Genomic DNA, 22,690 nt, shown 5'->3' with positions numbered 1-22,690 from the left:
TCATTCTAAATTCTTAATGCTGGAATTAGATCTTTGGTACATATGGTTTTAGCCTAAATGCTGGAATTAATGAAACAAATACATAACACAGCACACAGCACATATGAACTAAGAAGATAGAGAGAATAGAAGTAGACACTGAAATACCCAAAGAATCACAAAGAAGACGAAGAACTTACCTGTATGCAGTAGATGTAGAACGGCGAATCGGCGATACCGAGATTGAACAGCGAATCGGTGATGGTAGAGAGGATTTCGGCGACTCTGAGAACAACGAATCGGCGACTCTGAGAACAGCGAACAGTGAATCAGTGACTCTGAGATAGAACAGAGAGGAAATTAGCAACTCTAAGATTCTTGAATCGGCGACTCGGAGAAAAAGAGAATAGCGAATCGGCAGCGTCAAAGATGAACAGAGAGGAGAGAGCGAACAAAAGGGGGAAGGGAAGAAGAAAGAGTATGGGAGAGTGGAGATGGAGGCGGTGAATAGCCGAAGGAGAAGAAGAAAGAGATATGTGAGAGAGTGGAGATGGAGGCGGTGAATAGCTGAAGGAGAAGATGAAAGAGATATGAAAGAGAAAGAGGAATAAAAAAAGAATAAATCCATATGCCACACCCGTTCCGTACCATGGCAAATTTGTGACTCTACTGTAGCATGTTGCAAAAAATATAAGATATGACACATCTGATAAATGGAGTCAAATGGTGTTTGGTGTGCCAAATGTGCCAAATATTTAACATTTGGCACATATGGCACATCTGTTGTGGGTGCTCTAACCGTGCATATATGCACGATTACTATAGCAATTGTGCACTTATACACAATTTTACACCCAATAATGTGGGTGTTTTTTTTTTTTTTGGGGTCAAAATGTGTAAAATGAAAGGTGTTTTGCATTTTGCAAGATTTTGCATCCATTGATGTGGATGCTCCTTTATATCGAGAACATTTGGCTTGTGCAAAAATTCTTATTTATTTTAATATAAAAACTTACTTTTTATATTTTACATACTTATTTTTCAAAATATTTCATATTAAAATATTTATTTTCATTAAATTTTATTAAAATATCAATTTTTATTGATTTTTTTAATTGTTTATTTTTTTTCACATAACAACCACCATCCCCTCTTCCTTCATACTCAAGATATGTTAAAAATGAATAAAAAATTATATGGAAAATGAATAGTACCAGTACAAATTTACATGATTACCATAACAACCATGTATTTCTACAAACTTTGCATGACTTGATGTAAGTAAATTTTTGGTTTGATTGGCTAAAATGTGGTCATTTTTTTATATTATACAAACACTAATGCAAGTTCTCTTAAGTTAAGTTAAAATGTGGACATGTCCATTTATTGTGTTGCAAACTTGCAATAAAAATTTTCTCATTTGTTAAAAAAAAAAAAAACTTCGCGACCTCTTCCTGTTTCAGGTAAACCATTAATACGGCTTCTATACATATAAAAAAGGCGAAACTACAATATTGATCTCTCAAGTTTATCTTGTATGCGCAATTAGTCCCTCAAGTTTCAACTGAGCACAATTGGTCTCTCAAGTTTAAAAAATGAGTTGTATTAGTCATTTTACTAACTATTATTAGTGATGTTACTTACGTGGCTAACAAAATAATGACTTGGTATTTTTTTAATGACGTGGCATTTTTTAATTAAAAAAATTAAAATAATGAGTTTCCATGTTAGAATCTAAATCGTATCTAAATCATACTAACCTGATTGAAATCAAATCTGATTTTTGTTTAACAAACGCACAACGGCACGAGAGAGAAGGGGAAGAGAGAGATTTTTGTATTAGCTCTGTACTAGCTTTGTATATGGTCCTTGTTGTCTTTCATTTTCAGTTGAATGAGTGTAGACTTTTCCAATCAAAAAAAAAAAAAAAAAATCACTGAGTTAGCATATACCAAACTGCTGCCAAAATTTCTTGTGTCTATACTTTCTTTGAGAAAAGTTCGTTTATATTGAAGTTTGAAATGTCCTTCACCATCCAAATAGAACTAAGGTAAGTACATACCATTTTAAAGGTATGATATTGTCCTCAGTTGTGAGTCAATGCGACACCGCTACCCAATTTTTTTTTTAATTAAAAAAAATACCCAATCAACAAAGAATAATTGACCATTCCAAACCCAATTTCAAATGGAATGATAATATCCATTCAAAATTATTAAGAAACAGAAATGCTTATTTGTTTAAATTGGGAGCATAACAACACGAGAGAAAAGAGCAATATCTATGAGGCTTTCCGAAGAGGGGAGGAGGAGCGATGTGGTGTCGATGGCTGTGCGTGCAAGAAGACACACTAGTGGCTGGCATCGCTTGGAGTCAGGATGCCACCATCTCCAGCGAAGGGCAAAGGCATTGCTAGGGGCAGTTGTGGTCCGCTCAGTCTCTTTCTCCCCCTTTTCTCTCGTGCTGTTGTGCATTTGTGAATCCAAAATCACAAACGTATGTGATTTTATTTGGAACTGGGTTATGATTTTAGATTTGATTTAAACTAAGTCAGTTTGATTTAGATTTGATCTAACATGGAAACTAATTATTGTAATTTTTTAATTAAAAAATGTCACATTATTAAAAAAAATGTCAAGTCATTGTTCTGTTAACCATATAAGTAACACCACTAACGACAATTAGTAAAAAAACTAATACAACTCATTTTTAAAACTTGGGAAACTAATTACGCTTACTTGAAATTTAAGAGACTCATTGCACACATACAACAAACTTGAAAGACTAATATTGTAGTTTTGCCTATAAAAAAAAAAACTTGCACACGATATTTTAGAGAGAAAAAAGTAAAGATCATGCACCTTGTATCAAAATCTGGGCCCTACCAAGAATGATCCCAGCAAAGCAATAGACAAAGGGCTGGGCTGTGTAAATTTGCCCGAAGTACAAGTTTTTTAGAAGAATTTGTCCGAAGTACATGATATAAGAGCTAAGCCCAAAAATCAATATAAATAGACTGCAATGAAATATAAATGGATAAAACATTGATTTTTTTTTTTATATTATATAAAAATGACTGAAAATATTTTTAAGAAAATCATTTTTGTCCTTAAACTTTCATAAAAAAAATTTTTATGAAAGTTTTTTTCATAGTTTAAGGTAGAAATAGAGATAAAAAAGAATTTTAGAAAAAATAATAAAATTTCAAGTTTAGGGCGGAACAAGAAGCCAGTTCCGCCCTAAACTCAGAATTTTAGGGCTAGCCCCCTCATTCCATCTCTGGCTAAATTCCATCCTATTATAGACAATTTAGGTAAAATTCCTGTTTGCACCTTTTAAAAATAAAATAAAATAAATTATAAAAAAAAAGAAGAAGAAAATTGTTCCAAAAACTTTGTGGAGGTTCACTCTCAATGAACAAAAAGTCTAGAACTACACGTTAGACACATGGTAAGCAATGATTAGATTACTTTTCACTAAGTTCTAGTGATCTTGTGTAAATAATGTATTCCAATCATACATTAAAAAATATGCAATTTGTTTCAAAGTGTGTGAGCGTGTGTCCATAGAAAAACCGCTTAATGAATTCAACGGTGGAGGCTTGAAACTTTTGTGGTTTGCAAGAAACATGTTCATGGTGTGTTAAATTCAAGTATAATTTCATGGTTAGACTTATGGAGAGAAACTCTCAAAAGAAACTTCCGTGGAGAGGTTTTTTGACAACTTACTTTTAAGGAGCCAACAAGAGTTGTGTTTATATTTGTATATGAAAAAGTTAAGTTAAACTAGTTAGTGCAACAACTGAACAAAGTCAATCATTGGACCATATCAATTAGTGAGGGTCGAGCGAGATTTATGCCTAATTAACTTGGATTTTCACTCGAGCGAGTCTTCTTTAACTCAAGACCTTTGACAATAAACTGCCTCTATACTTTTCATATTTACTTTGCAATGATTACAACTCCTAAGAACACAATTTTTTCATGCAGAAACCAACCAACTTGAATTTAAATCATAACTAAAAGAAATTCTTCATCAATTGAACTTGAATCTTAATACTATCTGTAAGCAAGATATATATTGATATGGATAAATGACCTTCAAAAATATCATACACTGGTCCACTAAGGTGCTAAAACAACCAAAAGACACACTGCTAGCATTTTGGCCACCAAAAAATTAAAAGGAAAATGACCAAAACACAAATGCATCATTGAAAAAAAAAAAAAAAAAAAAAAAAAACAGAGAACAAAAGAAGTACTTAGTGCTACATACTGAGATTTCATGATACTTTTTATTTATTTTGAGCTTCTAGGAAAGCATTGAAGTCCTCCCTTGCCTTGAGCAAGCGAGGTGAAATGCATAAAACTGGCGACTCAGGACACGATGTAGGAAAACGAACATGGCGGCCAGTTGATTCGTCTGGTTTTTTGGTTGTTACTGCTTTTGTGGAGCAATTCTTGAGAATTCCTTTGCGGTCTTTATCAAAGACAAAAGCTGCTTTAACTGGTGAATTTGCATCATCGTTCACATTGCTGTTTCGAATCAACTCCAATGGAAGATCAAAGTAGAGATGCTTGGAGTCTCCACCTTCCTCGCTGCCGCGACATATAGCCGATGATGCCCATGACCCACATTCGAATTTCTCTAAGGAAACTGTCCTGGATATGATTTCTTCTATCATCATTGCTTCTTCTCTTTTGGGCTTTGCTAACTTTCCCTTACCAAACAATGGAAAGAACAGGCACAAGAGACCACATTTGAATGCCTTTTCACTAGGATCCATGTTGTTACGACTCCTAATACTATTTCTCTCAGTAGCATTTGGTTTAGATAGCCTAAGAGAAAGTTCTTCTGAAGGTGCACTTGCTCTTCCTTCACCACATGACTTACTTCTTTGTAGCTGAATCTCAGGTTGCTTGGTGAGAGAATTTTCCACTGCAGAGTTCTGGTCATGATCAGCAACATCGTTAGCCTGACCAGGATTTACTTTGCTTTCGTTTCTCCTTATCATCTTCAACATGATTAGCTAAATAGATGATGAAATGACTTTGGCTAGCTAGTTCTGTGAGTATGCAACTTTAACAACTTGTTTGTCATAGATGACTAGATGAACTTATATTAACAGACATGGAAACCTCACATTACATTTTGTGGGGCCTCTTACAATTAAGAAAACATTGTGTTACTTATCCATATAGTATTAATGTCCTTAATTTTATAATTACATTTTTGTTTATCAATTTTTTGTTGCATTAGATTCTCCTGCTCAGATATTATTGTTGTGCATTCAATTATCAGTCATGCCTTTCACTCCTATAACTAGAAGATGGATTTCTATAAAAGAAAAAAGAAAAAAGAAAAAAGAAAAAAGAAATTAAAAAAGGAAGGTGGATTTTCACTCGAGATCTGCGAAAGGGGAATTGATTTTGAGTATTTCACATACTCCTTATTGTACATCATCTATATACATGACCTCTTTCATGTCTTGAATGTGAATATCACACATAAAATTATGAACGTTGGTGAATATCACACAAAATTATGAATGTTGGTTGTACGAAATGTATATCTCAACTAATGTGAAAGAACAATCGCTTTTACTACAGTGTAGTCAAGTGGTACACCGTACACCTCAAGAAACGCATCATAGGCTTAATTTGCGGTGGGAGGGCCATAGTTAGTATGTAAATAGTCAACTATAGGTTTAATAAAAAGTAAAAAGAACTAAGAAACAAAGATCACTTGCACGCACGATAGTGATAAGAGACAAACTATGAAGCTTATAATAATAGTGATTCTAAGTCTGAATTTGATAATGCCATTATACATATACACACGACGTAACAACTGGGATAGGGAGTGGAGGGCCACTCCAAAGCATTAAATAATTACAAAATCTAGATGCTCCATGATGCAATTCGATACTAATACTAGCACAGTCGAAATTTTTTGTTTTCTTGACACAGTACATCAAGGTCGTTTTCAAAGCAAAATGATGAGTTGATGACCCTTGCATGATGTAACGTGTTACCAATAGTCAATAACACACCCTTTCATCTTGGATTGAGATTTGATGCACCATGCAATAGTATTTTTGATAGCTAAGATTGAAAGTTAAAAGAGTTACTTTTAATCTCAACATTTAATTTGAATCTAAAATTTCAACTTTTTTACTATTTTACCTTCTCAACTTTTTCCTCTCACACATGGTGTGCATTTGATCTGAATTCACTCGTAAATCACCAATTTTCACCTTAAACTTCCCATGACATCCAGCTTTGTTTACATCAGGCACAATAATCGCCAAGTCCAACCATGGTACCGATGTTAGTAAAGGTGAGACCCAACTTTGATATCATCTCGGAAGAAATAAAAATAAATAAATAAATAAAGAAAACTCAAAATTCCAAAAGGTTACAACTTTATTAGTAAGTTATTCATGTTGAGATTCTTTTAAAAAAAAATCGTTTTTAGAAAAGAAGAAGAAGAAGTTATGTGTGTTGCGATGAACCCATTGACATTTATTTATAATAGATTAATCATAAGATAATCTGGATCTAGACTGACCCTAGGGTTATGGTAATATAGTTAAGATTATGCGTTTGATTAGCATTAAAGTAATACAATGAACCTTGACAAGAATAATACAAGCAGGTTGGGCTTGATTATTTCTCTAACAATCAACACCAACAGAAAGCCTAGCTATGGGGCCCTGGCTAAATATTTTCATGCATAAGTGCCTTCTTCAACCTTTTTTTTAATATATTTTAAATTTTTATTTTTATCCCCCTTCTTCAACCATTATGATACCAACAGCTCTGTTTTCATTGAAATTAGTGATCATTACATTTTAATCTTCTTGTTTAGATCAAATTTGATTTATCAATTATGATTTAAAAAGCTAAATTTTGATATTTTCTCTCTTAATGTTTAGTTGTATTTACTTGTAGTTCTTGAATTGAACTATTATTCTGTTTTTAAACTTTGTTTCCAAAGAAGGTAATTTGAACATTGTGATTTTTATTAAGAAATGTGATCAATAACAAACTTAAGTATTGGCAAATCAAATTTAACTCAGACTACACACTCACTGATCTAGTTCACCCACTGCAAGCTAGCTTTGTTCCAGGACGAAATGCTAGTGATAGTGTCCTCTTGGTTCAGAACCTGTCCATTCTATGAATATTTCTAAAAGCATACAAGGTTCTACGGCCATAAAATTAGACCATGAAAAAGTTTATGATAGACTCCGAATGGAGTTTTATTGGACGGACTTTGCATTTCTTCAACTTTTCCTAGGATTGAATGAACCTCGTCATGGGGAGAGATTTTAAGTTCTTCCTATACTCTTAGGATTCAGCAAGGGGCCTCTTTAACTATTGACTCTTTAGTTCAACATTTTATCTCCTTCAACTAGTGCCTCTTTAGTTCAACCTTTCATTGTCTCCAACTGTTATCTTCTTAAATTTTTCATTTCATTCCGTTTATGCATTCTTAAATTTTTCTCATTTATATCTTCTTAAATTCTACCGTTTTACTTTATTCAACTTTTCATCTCCTTCAGCCCTTTCTCTTCTATCTTATGTTTCATATAAATTTCTTATAACTTCATCCAGACATCCACCCCTCTCACTTAATCTTTCCAAGTTCAATCCACAGCAAAAAAAAGGCCAATACTCTCTATTTCTTCAATTTTATTTCTCTTTTACACTTTTTTTTATAATTGTTTCTACCACTTTTTTCCCCATTAATGGTTCTTTTTGTTATCGTCGATTTAATTGTTGAATCACATTTCTTTTTCTTTTTAGCAAATCTCTTATGGCTTATGTATTTAGGTGTTCTGGTGTCAGGTTCTTTTTCAATATCACTTTGATTTTATTTGAGTTTGGAATATAATTAGTTGTTTTGGAAGTGAGAATTTGAGGTTATTAGTGATCTGTTTAGATGTTGAAACTATGAGGCTTTGCTATGTTTTGTTTTGTTTTTATTTTTTTGTTTTTTGTTTTTTAATCCTTTTGGATGAAGAAATTTGTAGTTTGTAGAGAAAGTACCCTCAATAGTTGTTTTTAAAGTATGCTATAGCAACACTTATTCAAGAAGAAAAAAAGTTAATCAAACCAAAAAAAAAAAATCGTTTAAATGACATATTTTGGATTTCACAATTGGATTTTCATTAATTTTTTTTTAAATGATGCATGTAGAAACTTAATTATTAGGTTTTGCTAATATTTGTTTATTTGATAATCTTTTTGGGTGGCCAATGTGCAGTTTCCATGGAGAAGGCATCTTAACAGGTTATCAAAAGTAAGTTGTTTTCTTAATTTGTGCAATTATCATTGTTGAGTGAAAATTAATATGACATTTGGTGTGTGTGTGTTTTTTTTTTTTTTTGGTTGCAAAGTATGAATATTTTGATTTGGTAGATATTTACCAATGTATTGAAAGAAGCAATGTATTCAGTAAGAAATGTAATGATCATACTTTCATATATTTCATAAGATTAAAACAATAATATTAGATGATAATATAGTGGTTTGGGATTAAAGACAATATTAAAATAGAGAGCCAAAAGTTAAAAGTTTTTAAACAAGGAAAACTTTACTTTCCCTTTCTTTTCCAACTATCATGATGGGAAAAACTTAATCCCCACTATATTTGATCACTAGCAAATTTGCTCAGAGTAGATGATAAAAGGACACAAAATTTTCATTAATTGACAGAAAAAAGCAATATGAAATCATTTATTTTGGTAAAAAAAAAAAAAGTTGTTGCCCTTGGTTGGTTTTGTAAAGGGCCAAGATAACACAGTTTTTTTTTTTTTTTTTTTTTTAATAAAAAATTTAATATACCTAAAATAAAATTTTCTTATGGAAAAACAATTTTTTTGTTAAAAATTTATTGATTATAATATATGATTTTATGAATATTTTAATAAATAAATTATATATTATATGCCATTAAAACATAATTATATATTATTGCGTATTGTGCAATTCAGCACCTGATATCTCCTAATAAACAAGTCCAAACTCATACATTACAATTACTTGAACCAAACATATTATTCATTTTACTAGCTTGAGAAACATTTTCAATACAAAATCCAAATAACTTGAATCATTTAACTATTAAAATTCATGAACATAAATTCAGAAATTATAAAAATACTCTTCTAAGTTATTGAAGTTTTATATGATGCTATCAATTTGTACAACCCATTTTTTATAAAAGAAAATAAAATCAACAAATTATACACTTAAACTCACATTTTAGATCACTATCCCACGCAAACATACAAAAAGAATAGTTTAGAAAGCCTTCAAGATGATAGGCTGGTAGAGATTTTCTCTTGAGTTGGTAATGATTTTGCAACTTTCTTAGGAAGCATCGAACCAAGGTATAACTAAACACTTCCTTCAATATATATATACCTTTAGGTATATAACTAAATGCTTTAGTTATACCTTATTTTGATGTTTCCTAAAAAAGTCGCGGAATCATTATCAACTATATAGAAAATTTTACTAAAATATCATTCAGAAAGCTTTCTAAACTACTCATTTTGTATGTTTATTTGGGACAATGATCTAAAATGGGTTTAAGTGTATAATGTGTTAATTTAATTTTCTATTTATAAGAAATGGATTGTACGAATTCATAACATCATATAAAACTACAATAAATTAGCAGTCTATTTTTATAATTTCAAGATGTATATTCATGAATTTTGTTAGTTAAACTATTCAAGTAACTTGGATCATTTGTATTAAAAATGACTCTTAAGTAATTTGAATAATATGCTTGGTTTTGTAAGGCATGAATTTGGACTTGTTTTCTATTAATTTCCATTTTCTTTGCCACCAAAAGAAAATTGGAGTAGGAGCTTCTAGAATTGTTGTCAGATTGGGCATACTTGTAGGCACTACACATCAAATAATCCAGCTTTCAGGATTGAAGCTGTGGCCTTAAAGAATCTATATACATCCTATATTCCTTGAACATCTTGGGGGTGCTCATCACTAAAGCAGATAATGAGGGGCTTATCAATAACTACATCTAGTTTAGTATGATACAAACATGATGCACCCGAAACTATGTTCAAATCATATTATTAAAGTTAATTTTATATATTCTACTCCAAAATATCATGCGCACCCTCTCTTCAAGGGCTAATACAACCATGACAGTGGTAGTTTGTGAAACAGAATTCCAAAAATGACCAAAGGAAAAAAGAAAATCCAGGCCTCTTATGCTCTTCACTCTTGCTTATGCTCTTCACTCTTGACAATGAAGAGCTACAGCATTACAAAACAAGTTAGAACATTTCAAGCACCCTGTGCTTCTAAGAAGGCATTGAACTCCTCCCTTGCCTTGAGCAAACGAGGTGTAATGCAAGAAGCCGGTGAGGTAGGTTGTGATCTAGGGGATGATAGAGAGAATCGAACATGGCGCGGCGATTCATCTGATTTCTTGGCTGTTGGTCTTGCGGAGCCATTCTTGAGAACCCCTTTTTTATCATTATCAAAGAAGAATGCTGCTGTGACTGGTGAGTGTGCATCATTAACACTGGTTCTGATCAACTCCAGTGGCAGATCAAAGTAGAGACTCTTAGAGTCATCTTCACTGTCATGTGTTATGGCTGATGAAGCCCAAGACCCACATTCAAATTTTTCCAAGGAAACTCTCCTGGAGATCACATTTTCGATATTCACCACATGTTCGATATCTACTACTTCCTTCTTTGCTCTCACTGGCTTTCCCTTACCAAAGCCTGGCAGGAATAGACACAAAGCACCACATTTGAATTCCTCATCACCACCGTCCATGCTCCTTGTAGTCTTATGACTATCTTTGTTGGGTTCAGTTATGGAAAAGCTGATATCATTCTTGTTGTCATATTCAATAGAATTTGGTTTAGTCAACCAAAGTTCAAAATCATCTGCCGATGCACGTGCTCTTCCTTCATAGCACGATTTGCTCCTTTGTAAGTAAGTCTCTCGTTGCAGGGGGGTGAGCACATGATCATCTGCTGCCGAGTGCTGGCGTGCCAGATTACAGACTTGCCTGGGATTTTCTTTGCTTCCGTCCCTTGATTTCTTCTTCAATGGAGCTGAGTTAAATCGAGGAGATGAATTGGCTGAGTTTGGAAGGCTGCAACTTAAGAACCCTTTTGCAGGTGGTAGAGGTGGCAACATTAGTTTAAAGCTTGCCTTTCCCATTGATGATCCTTGCAAGGATATAGGATCCACTGAAATCTGCTTTTCCTTTTGCAGGCTCTCTTTCTCAAAGTCATAGGGATGATCAGGAGACATATTGGCATCTACTTCAACTTCGTCATAGAATTCATCTGCCTCTTGAGCACCTCCTCGTGAGGTTGAAAAATCCAAATGATGGGGATGTTCAGTAGTCAGATGGACATCGACTTCAACTGTGTGTTTTGTGGTAGGAATAACTGCATCTGAAACTGGAAGGGACATGGTGTTGAACGATGCAGATTGTGAGGTAAAGAAATCACTGGACTACTTAAAAGAGAATGACTACTCAAGGGTCAGTTAAAACGTGCCCAGCATATTCACCAACATCTTCATAGTGATTCCCACGTTCTCTTCCCTCCTTTGTTTAAAGGGAGCTAAATGCAATGTTCCATATTTATATTTAAACACTAATTCCTGAGAGAACATCTGTCTTGTTTTAAATTCTGATAAGAGCTGACTTTTGTACAATAATGAAGGATAACTATAATAAACATTAAGTCTCCTAAATGCAACATAGAATATGCGCCCGCACGAACATACGCGAACTTACAAGGGTTGAAGTGCTGACATGAACAACATATAAAAATCCAAATTCATGCATGTAAGAATTAAGGAGCAATTTAAGCCGATAACTAATGTGGGTTTGTTTACATCTACAAAACGTGAAATAAAATTATTGCAGGGCCATTTGACACTAATATTTACATCTGTCAGTGTAGTAGCAAATATAGTAGATGCAAAATGTCATACATTTTTTTTTTAATGAATAAATAATGTTATACATTGATACTACATTATATAGCTCGTGTATCATTGATACAACATTATATAGCTCGTGTATTGGAGAAAAGGGAGAAAAGAGGAAAAAGCTATATCATTACAGCAATTACATAATTCCCAGAAACTATCATTTAATTTCATGATTATGATCTACAAGCTCGTGTGAAGACCATTGACACTAATAGGTCCATAACAAGGCACAGAGACTATACAAGATGGCAAGATCTACTGGAGAGAATTGAAAAATAAAATTGATACCACTGAGATACCAATGATGACTGGAAAAGCCGTGACCAGGTAAAGTGCTCCATAACCCTGCAAGTGAACAAGTTTTCTCAGTACATATTTCAAGGATTAGCTAACACAGAAAATCACCATCAAAACTTCTTAATGCTCATATATTCACTAGGAAATTTGGATGATTGTGAAGCCATGTTTTAACAATTAGCTTCTTTTGACTGTTCATTACTGATACAATGTGCAATGTGTTTTCAAAATACTAAGCAGTCAAAACTTTATGGGGCATAAGAACCAATATAGCATTCTAGCGGAGTCATGTATTTGTGGTTTACTCCCCAGGGGTGGGTCCAAAGGGCCCTACCTGGTGAGATTCCACGTTATCAAAAAAACAAAAACCAAAAAGAGAGAGAGAGAGAGAGAGAGAGAGACAATATAGTGTTCCCACATGTAAATTTGACAATTGTGACACTATTTGAACCAGGACCGTTGCAGCAACTTCGAAATATGTTGGCCAAAAGCTGCGTCATAGCCTAAGCCTAGTACCAAATACCAATGAGAAAACCCCTATTAACTTTTCAAGAGAAGATTAAGGAACAAACCAGCGCTGGAGGTACTTCTGTGTCATCGCTGGCATCAGAATCTTCAATCTCAGCAGCTGAATCCCAATCAACGTTCAGTCTTTTGGCAGCCTCTTTAGGATCAATTCCAGTGTCTGTGGCTTTTGCATATAGGGATTTGCCAGGCTTTTTCTTTGGAGCTTCAACCTAACAATAAACACAGTATGTGGAAACAAGATCTTTCAAGGAAATTGAAAGCAAAGTCAGCTGAACAAAAATGATACAACAGTGGTGACGAGATAACCATCTGAAGATTATCTCCTTGACTAGTAAAATTTAATCTGTATTGATGATGATATCAGAGGTTCTCTAAGAAAAATTGGCTTCCAGACAAGGTCTTAGGCTTAAACTTGGGTTATCATATTGAATGTCAGTACATGGCACTCTAAACATACATTGTCAGCCAACTTCCTGACAGCCTAAGCTTTTAAGAAAGATGGTTTCTAAAATACAAATTTCTTTTTCCTTCAAACCATTATCAAGTGGCAATTACTGGTGATGATCTAAGGGGTTTGGCAAGGACCTCCATCAACATGGGGACCTGAAATTCTAGCCTCTGAAGAAGGATTGACAAAGCATGACATGATAAAGAAACTGTCAAATAAAGAGTCAAACAGATAAAATTGTCATTTAACATTCATATTAGGGAGAACCATTCTGTCTATTCTGATGCAACCAAAAATTTATGAAAAAAGTTGACCCAAAGCTCAAAGTACCAGCAATAATTCACTAATTTTCACATAAAACATATAGCATTGTTAGCCTTAAGCCCTCAACAATAACAGACTTCCAATAAATTAATTGATCCATACAGTTATCAAGAAAACTTTGGTATAGGTATATAGTCTCATTTCTCAACAAGTCTATTTGCTACCCCAGTGGAAGACTGGATGCCTATTGCAGATTTACTTTAAAATGTCTGAATACTTTGCAAAGAAAAAAGTTTATAACGTTAACCTACTCTTACAACTACTACAGTTGCCTGTTGCCTCTATAAACAATATCAAGATGCAGTTTCAATGTTCTTGTACATATGGCTTAGAAAACTTTTGCATTTTATCTCCACTTAGATGCTGGAGCCTCAAAGTGAGTAAAAATAAGGAAGCATCTTCATTGCATGTCATTTCGCCTCAATAAAAAGCATAAAAGCTTGCTAGCAAGTAGCTGTCTAAATATTAGCATTTATAGATTCAACAATGCCATATGCTCAAGTTACAAGAGTACCTCCAAATTATGCCACTGAATCATTTCCTCAGCTAGCATCTGAAGAGCAACACGATCCTCTGGTACTTTTCCTTCATTCACCTAATAAATACGGAATTGCACCATGAATTATGCCAATAAATGAAATCAGTTTTCAAATCTGCAATTCACGTGTGAAAGAGATATCATCTCCTTCTCCTCCTATGTTAGTGAGATGAAATAGGTGAACACAGAGATACATTTGAAAAAACAACAATATATGATTGGAAAATTTGATAAATACCGAGTAGGGACTATAGAGATAAATATTTTAGATTTTCAACAAAGATTGCAATTGATATATCAACAAGTCTTGAAGTATAAAAGACAGTAAACAAGTGACCATATTACACGCTTTTCTTTACAGAGAAATTGTTATTAGATTAATCCACCTATCTTGTCTAATTGTGAAATTTGTTTAAGTAAGCTCCTCTTCTTGGCTGATTCTGTATACATCAAAAGTGATGCCAATAAGGGATGTGATAAATCTTCAAACTCCAAGCTTAACAACAACAACAAGAACAACAAAGCCTTAGTGTCGTATATCTTGCTCACAACCAATCCCAAGCTCGGAAAAAGGAGAGTTGCTGTATGTTAAAGATCAACATTTAATTTAGTCACTTTATTATGAATGGACCCTCCAAGCCTAACCTCCTTTCTTTTTCTCTTTATATATTGCATGAAAGAAAAGAAAGGGGATTTATTATTCATTCATAGAAGTCAAAGATCAATGCAATATGTTTTGAACAAGGGGCTTTACTAACACAATTCCTTTTCGTTTTATGTACAAATATTTCCCTTTTTTTTTCTGGTATGAGTAAAATAATTTTATTAAGAAAAAGGCATCAGTTTGAATACACCATAAGTGTACCAAACTGCATACAAAGGATTACAAACTCATGTTCAAAGAGTGTATAAGATCTAGAAATTGTCTAGAAGGAATACTGCAAAGGGAAGCCATCCATTCATACAAGCATCTCAGAACAATTTTTTTTTTTTTTTTTTAAATGACATGATTAAAATGCTTGACCCCTTCAAACATTCTACTATTATGCTCACACCATATTATCAACATATCACACAACAGAACCACCTTCCAATTTTTAGCACCTCTATGAGCATGGAATTTCCCTTGCCAACAGTCTAAGCATCTAAGACACCTTCTTTGTCATAACCCAAAAGACTCCAAATAAGGGAATCATAAAAGACCAAGCCCTAAAGGCTCCAAATATGGCAGCACAAAAGACAAAACGTCCCTCACTACTGAACAAGCAGCTAAATTCAAAGAGAGGGAAAGCTCCAAGAAAATGATTGACTAATTCACCATTTTTCTTGCACATATAACACCAACCAAGAAGCAGGATATTCCTTTTCCAGAGATTATCCACCATTACCTTGGGTTGTCATCTAAACAAAGAGGGCAACTTTTCTTGGGACCTCTGTACTCCTTTAAGGAAAACATCTCCCTATAAACCCCTAAAAACTTAATAGTAAGAATGAACATCAAGTTTTCCTTCCTTTGAAGGCCTCCAACAAATCTGATCCATCCCTTGGCTCAAAGTTACTTGAGTACAACAGTTCAAAGAAATTTTTCATAGACTCAAACTCCCAATCTTGTGGCTATCTAGTGAATTGAGGGTTCCAACTACTTCCATGATCCAAATAAGATACAAATGAGGCATTCTTGTCTACTGCAATTCTACACTTCTCAAGGAATATATCCTTAAGACAAGAATCTTCCCACCAAGTATCATGCCAGATACTCACCCATATACCAACCCCAATAATAAACTTGATATTCTTACGAAAGATATCTCATTTGCTTCTGATACATTTCCAAAGCCTTACCCCATGTGAACCTCATACCTTCTCCATTCACCACCCCCCTCCCCCCCCCAAATTATTCTCTGTATATAGTATAAACAAACCTGTCTCATAACTGTTCTCATTCAACCCAAAACCACAACAATCATTTCCCCTAGAAGAGCTTGATTAAAAGTGCTCAGCTTACAAATCCCCAATCCACCATTCTACAAAAAATAAATAAATAAAGATTGCTCCCTACTCCACTAAATGAAACTTTTTGGCATCTCCCATTCCATCCCACAAAAAATCTTTTTAAAGCTTCTCCAAATGATTTACACTATGACTTGGCATTATGAAAAATTACATAAAGTAAGTGGGAAAGGAAGATAATGTACCCTTGATGAATGTAATCCTTCCACCTTTTGAGAGATATAACTTCTTCTGAACCACAAAGCATTGTTCCATCCTTTCAATAATGTGATTCCACAACCTCGAGCCTTCCAATACATGGGCAAAGCACCCACCTTACAACCCCAACAGAGACATTAATCCCTTGTTATACATCCCCAATAGGTACCAATTCACTTTTCTACAGATGTACCCTCATACCTGAGACTGCTTCAAAGCAAAGGAGAACACATCATGGATATCCAAGTTGTTGTGGAATTGCCTTACATAACACAATTGTGTCATCAGTATAACGGAGATGCAAAACTTCCGTTACCCCTATATCCTCCTCCCACCTTAAACCCAAATAAATAACCACTATCTGCACTCCATAACCAAAATTAATAGGAATAATGATTAAGGTTCACATTGTCTTAGACCTCTAGAGCTGCTAATAAAACCATTGACCATAATGGAGAACCAAACCAGTGGAATACAAAATTGGATCCAATTCTTTCATTTCTAACCAAAACAACACACAATCTCAATTGAAATGATCATGACTTTTCAATGTCTGTTTTGGAAACTACACTAGGAGCTCTTCTCCTCAGCCAACTATCCAAACACTCATTGACAATAAGAACTAAGTCCATATTTTGTCTGTCACCAATGAATGCAATTTGTGAGTCAAACACAAGCCACCCCATATTTTCCTTCTATCTATTTTCCAATACATTGGGGATCAATATACACACACTTCCAACTAAACTAACAAGTGTTTTCAGCACCACCCTTTATTGGTATTAAAGTAATAAAAGGTGCATTCAAAGACTTTTCAAATCTGCAATAAGAATAAAATTCATGAAACAAAAACATTATATCCTTCTCTAGAAAACCCCACCAATACTTGAAGAAAAAAAATTTTGAATCCATCTAATCCTGGATTTTTGTCACCATCAAAATCACATAAGGCCCCTAAACCTCCTCTTGACCAAATGACCTATTCATCCACCTGCTACTATCTTCATCAATGGCTGACAAAGGAAAGGTTTCTATAAAAGGTCTCCATTCCTCTTGTTGAAAGTAGAAATATGGTGTTAATTCTAGCAATGTCACGAGGGCATCTTGAAGAAATTCTCACTCAGAATTATTATACATAATTGGAAAATATAAATATATAGTGGCCACTGCCAGTTTGAGATTATCAGAAGTAGAAGGCTTTGACAGTGATAAGGTATCAAGTGGAGATCACATGTCTCTTTTAGAAGCATATCCAGCAAGGGGTGCACAGTCTCAACGTTTAAAATTTCCCAAAGATGGAAACTCTCAAAGTCTCACATTGAACATTAACGAAAAAATGTTCACATGGTTGCATCATCTCAACAACAAAATGACAATGAATAAATATTTTTTCCACCATGGAACTGAGATATGGAGCTAAACACAATTTCAAATTTGTATGAGTCATAGTAGGAAAGAAAACAAAAAGGAGGGACTCACTTCTTCCAAAACAGCAGCCAAGTCCTCCCTCGTTGGGGTATCCGCATCCTCTATTCCAAGTAATCTTCTCCTCTCAACTTCTCTTGGGTCCTCAATCATTATGGTCAACTTAACCTACACATTAGGAAAGAGGAAAAAAAAAGGTAGATTGGGTCATCTTATAATATAATGTACACACAAAATTGGACAGTTTGGTAATGACATGAGAGTGTGAGATAGCTAGACAAGTATGAAATACACTAAAACATCCCCAAGATTTAGTAAAGTTTTTAATTTATTTTTAATAACGTATGGAACCTTTCTAAAGAAGAACCCTTAGGACTTACTTCTAGCAAATAAACCTACAGGCAACTAACCTCACTGCCCGATCCAGTTACCAGAGAATCTAGAGGTATTTGCCCCTAACGAGCGAAGCAATTTATGCTCATGCCCACAAAGTTTCAGTGAATGCATATGTTAGAGCTATGTGGTTATATGACTAAATTAACCATTTCCCAATAGCTTAAACTTTTGGGAGAATCAATAATTTAACATAGTATCAGAGCATGTCTTCTCCACTCTACCTCCCATTTAAAATCCACTCATTGGGCCTCACCTATTCAAAATTTAAAAGGCAGTTTGAGCCCACATGTGAGGCACAGTGTTAGAATTATAGCATTACATTTACCATTTTCCAACAGCTTAAGCTTTTGGCAGAATTGGTAATTTAACAACACAGACACTAGAATCATGATATACCATATATGGAATCAAAACTACTAAATTCACAATATTGTAGTCAAATTTAAGAGAATGGTACGAGTATAACCAAAACAATACTAAATTGGGACCAAATTATGAAAAAGTGTCAAAGAAAATAAAGGATAAACTAACAAAACAATGTGTGGAAGCAAAGCAAAGCTGAGAATTTCAAATGGAAATCAAATAAAAAATAGTACAAGTAAAGGAATAATGACCTCATTGAAAATCATATCTCGATTTTTTCTGAGAAGCTCCAACACCTACAGTGACAAAGATAGAGTCTTTATTAACTAAGCAAACAAAAACATGGGCATGAATGTTCATAAAAGAGAAAAATAAAAGATACCCTTTTGATTTGTCGAATGTATTCGAGGTCTTGTGGGTCTGGTTCCTCTTGGGTCGATGAAATGCTTAGCTCTGTGGCCTCTTCATTGCTGCCAACGAGTACAACCACTCGACTCTTTGTTGGGCGACAAGAGTAGCGGTGGTGGAGTTTCTTGGAGAAGATGGGTAGCTTTGGAATGCTATAACAAGAAGAAGATGAAGATGAAGAAGAAGACGAAGAGGGTGATGCAGTGAGTGGGAGTTGGAGTAGTGGCATAGCCATGGCTTCCATTGCTCTGCAATTCTTTTTGTCATAATCTTCAAAATTCAGAATTTCATATTCTGTGTCGGAATCGAATCGGGTCGGATCCGACCCACAGTGGTTTTTTTTTTTTTTATTATTTTTTTTTTTTATATATCTTTTTTTTTTTTTTTTTTTTTAATTATATTATGGGGGAGAGGAAATTAGAAAAAATGAGGGGGGTCTTGAATACAACGTTCGGAACAACATGGTTTTTAAATAAATAAATGTTATATTATAATTTTTTTTTTAAATATGATAAAATTTTAATTTTGGGTGTTTGTTACATAATAATTTTTTTTTCAAGCCTTAACTCCAATTAGTTTTTAATATATGTAGAGTTGAAATCCTAAATCTCTTATTCTAGTGTTCATAACTCACGACACTTGAATGGCTGAAATGCTAAGTGAGTAGTTACCACAAGAACGTTTTTTGGAATAGGGTGGATGAAGGATTTGACACTTGAATTGGCAATGAAATTGACAATTGTAGGGGTTGAGGTGGTGGCAAGAAGGGTCATTTGCAACAATAAGTTAGGGTCCGTTTGGTAAAGGAGTTTGAGTAACATCGTTTAAAATGATGTGAAAAATGCGGTTTAAAAAGTGTTATGAAAACACGTATTTATAGTATTCATAAAGCAAAAAACGTGTTTGATACTGTGTTTCAAATAACATATTTTAGTGTTTGAAAAATAATTGTTTGTTTGGTACGTGTGTGTTTAATTTTTAAAAAGCCGACAACGAGTACAAATTTAAATTTATTATATTAGGAGAGAATAAAAGTGCCTGAAGCTTCTCAGGCCTTCTTTTTCCTTTTGTGCCACTGGAGCTTCTCATTCCTTCATGAGTAGGAACTGAGGCAGACAACGTAGATGACAATTTGCAAACTTTTTCCTTAACTTCGCATTCCTCATCTCCATCTACGCAGACGACAATCTGCAGCTGGGCTTCACTTTCCTTTGGATCTCGTCGATTCCTGTCAGCAATCCACGACCCAGCAACAGCCAGGGGTTTGCTCGCTGTCAAAGCCAAGAGAAGAAGGTCTCACTTCACCGCTAAAAACCCATTGGCTTGTTGCAAATCTAGGTTTGAAGAACACTTTGACCTTGGTTCTTAATGGATTTTTGTAACAAGACTATTGTTTTCCTTTTTTATACTTTTAATTGAAAAAGTGTGTCAATTTAGTAAGAAGGGTTTTGTGACATAGCCAGATGCTTTAAACCACTCCATGGGGAGAAACCACCAAGCCCCAGTGGAGGAAACCTTGTGAAAAGATACCAAGTTTGGGGTTATGGTATATATGGGAAAATAGAGAGGAAGATTGGCCAAAATGGCCCATTAGCATTAATTTTTGAAATATTTAGCAACAGAGCACTGTTTCGGAAATAATTAGGGAAATACCACTTTTTCTGGTACTCGAGCATGGTGAGCTCGAGTACCATCTTTTCATTGGTCAAACATCTTCTCAAAAAAAAAAAAACGCCGCTATAGGGCCCGAAAACGTCACTATAGGACTTAAAAACGCCACTATAGGGCTCCTTGAACCTGTTATGGGGACTTATAAAAAAATTTTGCAGGAAAACGCCGCTATAGGGCCCAAAAACGTCACTATAGGGCCCCTTGAACCTGGTATGGGGGCTTAAAAACGCCGCTATAGGGCCCGAAAACATCACTATAGGGCTTAAAAACACCACTATAGGGCTCCTTGAATATGGGGCGATGGTGGATTAAAAAAACATGGTACTCGAGCTCCCCAAGCTCGAGTACCAGAAAAAGTGGTATTTCCCTAATTATTTCCGAAATAGTGCTCTGTTGCTAAATATTTCAAAAATTAATGCTAATGGGCCATTTTGGCCGAGGAAGATTAGTATAAATAGATAATTTTGTTGTAAAACATGAAGATGAGAAAGTGGGAGTACAGATTGCTTAGGTATACAATCATGTGTGTGGTAATTTCAAAAATAAGGAAAACACTAATAATGTCTGATTTAAATTGAGGTGGCTTTGAGTCATGGCCGTTGAAAGCAATCCATTATTATCTGCAATAGACATCATGGAAAGTAAGAACAGATGTTGTTTGGAGTCTAAACAGTATATAGTGTATAAACTAATTGGATTAACACCTAATCCCATATTACTCCCACAAGGCTTTAGAGTAAATAGTTCTTGAGGAGTTAACTTCACAATCCTTAAGAGTTTATTTTCGGGTGGAGACTTACCCTAAGCAAGGTAAAACAAGTTGGTTTCGTGATAATTCTGAACAAGAGAAGTAACAAGAGTAATATTTTATTCGTACATGAGCAACTGTAAAAACTTTTGGTGATAGTGATGGATTCATAAATGATCTTTTTGTACATAGTGATGGATTCGGAAATGATCTTTTTGCAATGGACACGTGTATTACATTGTTGTTTGTTTTGAACAAAATTCTTTTATAAAATACATATTAAAATATGATGATGTTAAACTTGATACTGAACTCGCGTCTTTGTGCAAATTACGTTGAAGGAACAGTGAATTCGATACTCATTGGTTTCTTTCGCAGATGTTGGAAGCAATGCGTAATGATATTGACGATGGGTTTAGGTTCCGAAATGCGAACTATTTGTGTGGCTTGAGAGCAAGCGTGAGGATTTGAGATAAATGAAATGAGAACTGATACAAGCTTTACCAATGTTGCCCAAGGGATCAACGTGATTTTTTTGAATGGTATATTCCATTGAAAATGTCATTGTCATATGTGGAGGATTTCAGCAACTACAAATAAAGCTGTGTGTATTGCGAGAGTAATTGAAGGTCGTGCATGAGACGATCCAATCCATTGTTGAGACTAAAAGAATAATGAAGATTATGTTCGTTGGATGGTGCCTACTATGCACGGCTGATGCACTATTACTCACTATGCCAACGGTGTAAAAGAAAGTGATATGCTGCCCACATCGTTTTTTATTTCTATGCATATTTGTGTATTATGTATGAATCGTTATCAAACTAATTTGGATACAATGGACCATTTTATAACGTGGTTCTGTAGCATTTTTTGCATAGCAGCCTGTTGTATTTTGCTATTGCTACCTATATGCATGTTTGAAAACTGTTTGCCTAAACTTGTTTAGCAACTTCTCTTGTATATATTAAACATATTAGCATCTTACTAATTCCACATATCATTTTGAATATGGAAATATCATTTAAGCTGTTATTGTGTGCCTTGCATTATTTCCTCCTCCATGATTAATTTCACAGTCCATAAGCTGTTAGCTTATTCCGTATTAAAATGCTTGGCTTATTCCGTATTAAAATGGAATAAACAGAAGGACTTTTGTAGTCACTGCTACCCCCATTTTTCAATCTCTCCCAGGAACAGTTCACATGAATGGTAGATATTTCTTCTATCTTGGCAGAGGATCTCATTGGTTTGGAGACATGCCTAGCTTAGGCAATTACACAACCAAAGCCTTGAGCCATAAGCAATTTTTTCCCAAAAGACCGCAAACTATCACGGTTTTATATATA

The 22,690-nt window shown here is 34.4% G+C and overlaps 3 protein-coding genes across 3 annotated transcripts; all 3 read right to left on the bottom strand.

Moving 5' to 3' along the window:
- Positions 1-4,018: 4,018 nt before the first annotated feature.
- On the bottom strand, positions 4,019-5,077 carry LOC126705817 (uncharacterized). Its single transcript, XM_050405032.1, has one exon. The coding sequence runs from the start codon at positions 5,000-5,002 to the stop codon at positions 4,274-4,276; it is 729 nt and encodes a 242-aa protein (XP_050260989.1). The 5' UTR covers positions 5,003-5,077; the 3' UTR covers positions 4,019-4,273.
- A 4,986-nt stretch (positions 5,078-10,063) lies between these two features.
- Positions 10,064-11,833, bottom strand: LOC126705926 (uncharacterized). Its single transcript, XM_050405150.1, has one exon. The coding sequence runs from the start codon at positions 11,457-11,459 to the stop codon at positions 10,308-10,310; it is 1,152 nt and encodes a 383-aa protein (XP_050261107.1). The 5' UTR covers positions 11,460-11,833; the 3' UTR covers positions 10,064-10,307.
- Positions 11,834-11,968: 135 nt separating this feature from the next.
- Positions 11,969-19,198, bottom strand: LOC126705928 (ycf3-interacting protein 1, chloroplastic). Its single transcript, XM_050405151.1, has 6 exons — positions 18,897-19,198; positions 18,766-18,810; positions 17,810-17,923; positions 14,099-14,179; positions 12,857-13,021; positions 11,969-12,332 (listed from the first exon to the last, which is right to left on the bottom strand). Exons 1-6 carry the CDS (start codon positions 19,164-19,166, stop codon positions 12,243-12,245), a joined length of 765 nt encoding a protein of 254 aa, XP_050261108.1. The 5' UTR covers positions 19,167-19,198; the 3' UTR covers positions 11,969-12,242.
- Between the last annotated feature and the right edge of the window lie 3,492 nt (positions 19,199-22,690).

This window comes from Quercus robur, chromosome 11 (assembly GCF_932294415.1).
Source record: "Quercus robur chromosome 11, dhQueRobu3.1, whole genome shotgun sequence".
Classification (NCBI taxonomy): domain Eukaryota; kingdom Viridiplantae; phylum Streptophyta; class Magnoliopsida; order Fagales; family Fagaceae; genus Quercus; species Quercus robur.
This window is presented reverse-complemented; position numbering and strand designations above follow the sequence as displayed.

Excerpts from the sequence above, each read along its gene's own strand:
- LOC126705926 (XM_050405150.1), bottom strand. The coding sequence starts at position 11,459 with ATGTCCCTTCCAGTTTCAGATGCAGTTATTCCTACCACAAAACACACA.
- LOC126705817 (XM_050405032.1), bottom strand. The coding sequence starts at position 5,002 with ATGTTGAAGATGATAAGGAGAAACGAAAGCAAAGTAAATCCTGGTCAG.
- LOC126705928 (XM_050405151.1), bottom strand. The coding sequence starts at position 19,166 with ATGGAAGCCATGGCTATGCCACTACTCCAACTCCCACTCACTGCATCA. Across the intron at positions 17,924-18,765 it reads GAGATATGATTTTCAATGAG|GTTAAGTTGACCATAATGAT; the intron begins GTCATTATTCCT and ends CCTAATGTGTAG. Across the intron at positions 13,022-14,098 it reads TTCAGTGGCATAATTTGGAG|GTTGAAGCTCCAAAGAAAAA; the intron begins GTACTCTTGTAA and ends GTTTATTGTTAG.